The sequence below is a fragment of the Eurypyga helias genome, unplaced genomic scaffold, assembly GCF_000690775.1.
Source record: "Eurypyga helias isolate BGI_N326 unplaced genomic scaffold, ASM69077v1 scaffold29127, whole genome shotgun sequence".
Taxonomy (NCBI): domain Eukaryota; kingdom Metazoa; phylum Chordata; class Aves; order Eurypygiformes; family Eurypygidae; genus Eurypyga; species Eurypyga helias.
Window position 1 is genome coordinate 3,270 of NW_010261523.1, and position 216 is coordinate 3,485.

Consider the following 216-nt stretch of genomic DNA (forward strand, 5'->3'; position numbering starts at 1 on the left):
GCCACCGTCGGCAGGGACAGGCGATGGACAATGTGGACGCTGCCGTCATGGAAGGCCAAAGCCAGACCTGGGGAGAGCGGAGAACCGAGGCTGAGCAAGCGGCGATTCCTCCCGGCATAACCCAGCCCTCGCCCGGGAAGCCGGCGCCGCCGGAAGCCCACGCGGCAGGCACCATGGCCGCGGGCACGTCGGCGTTTCACAGGGATACGCCTCTTC

General features: G+C 69.0%; 1 protein-coding gene across 1 annotated transcript in view; it reads right to left on the minus strand.

Annotated features, from left to right (window-relative positions):
* Positions 1-216, minus strand: part of LOC104512436 (mediator of RNA polymerase II transcription subunit 16-like) — a gene marked incomplete at its 5' end in the record, with an annotated part of 4,527 nt that overhangs the window by 3,221 nt on the left and 1,090 nt on the right. The window contains 1 exon segment of the mRNA XM_010155409.1: positions 2-67. Coding sequence (XP_010153711.1) covers positions 2-67 — 66 coding nt within the window.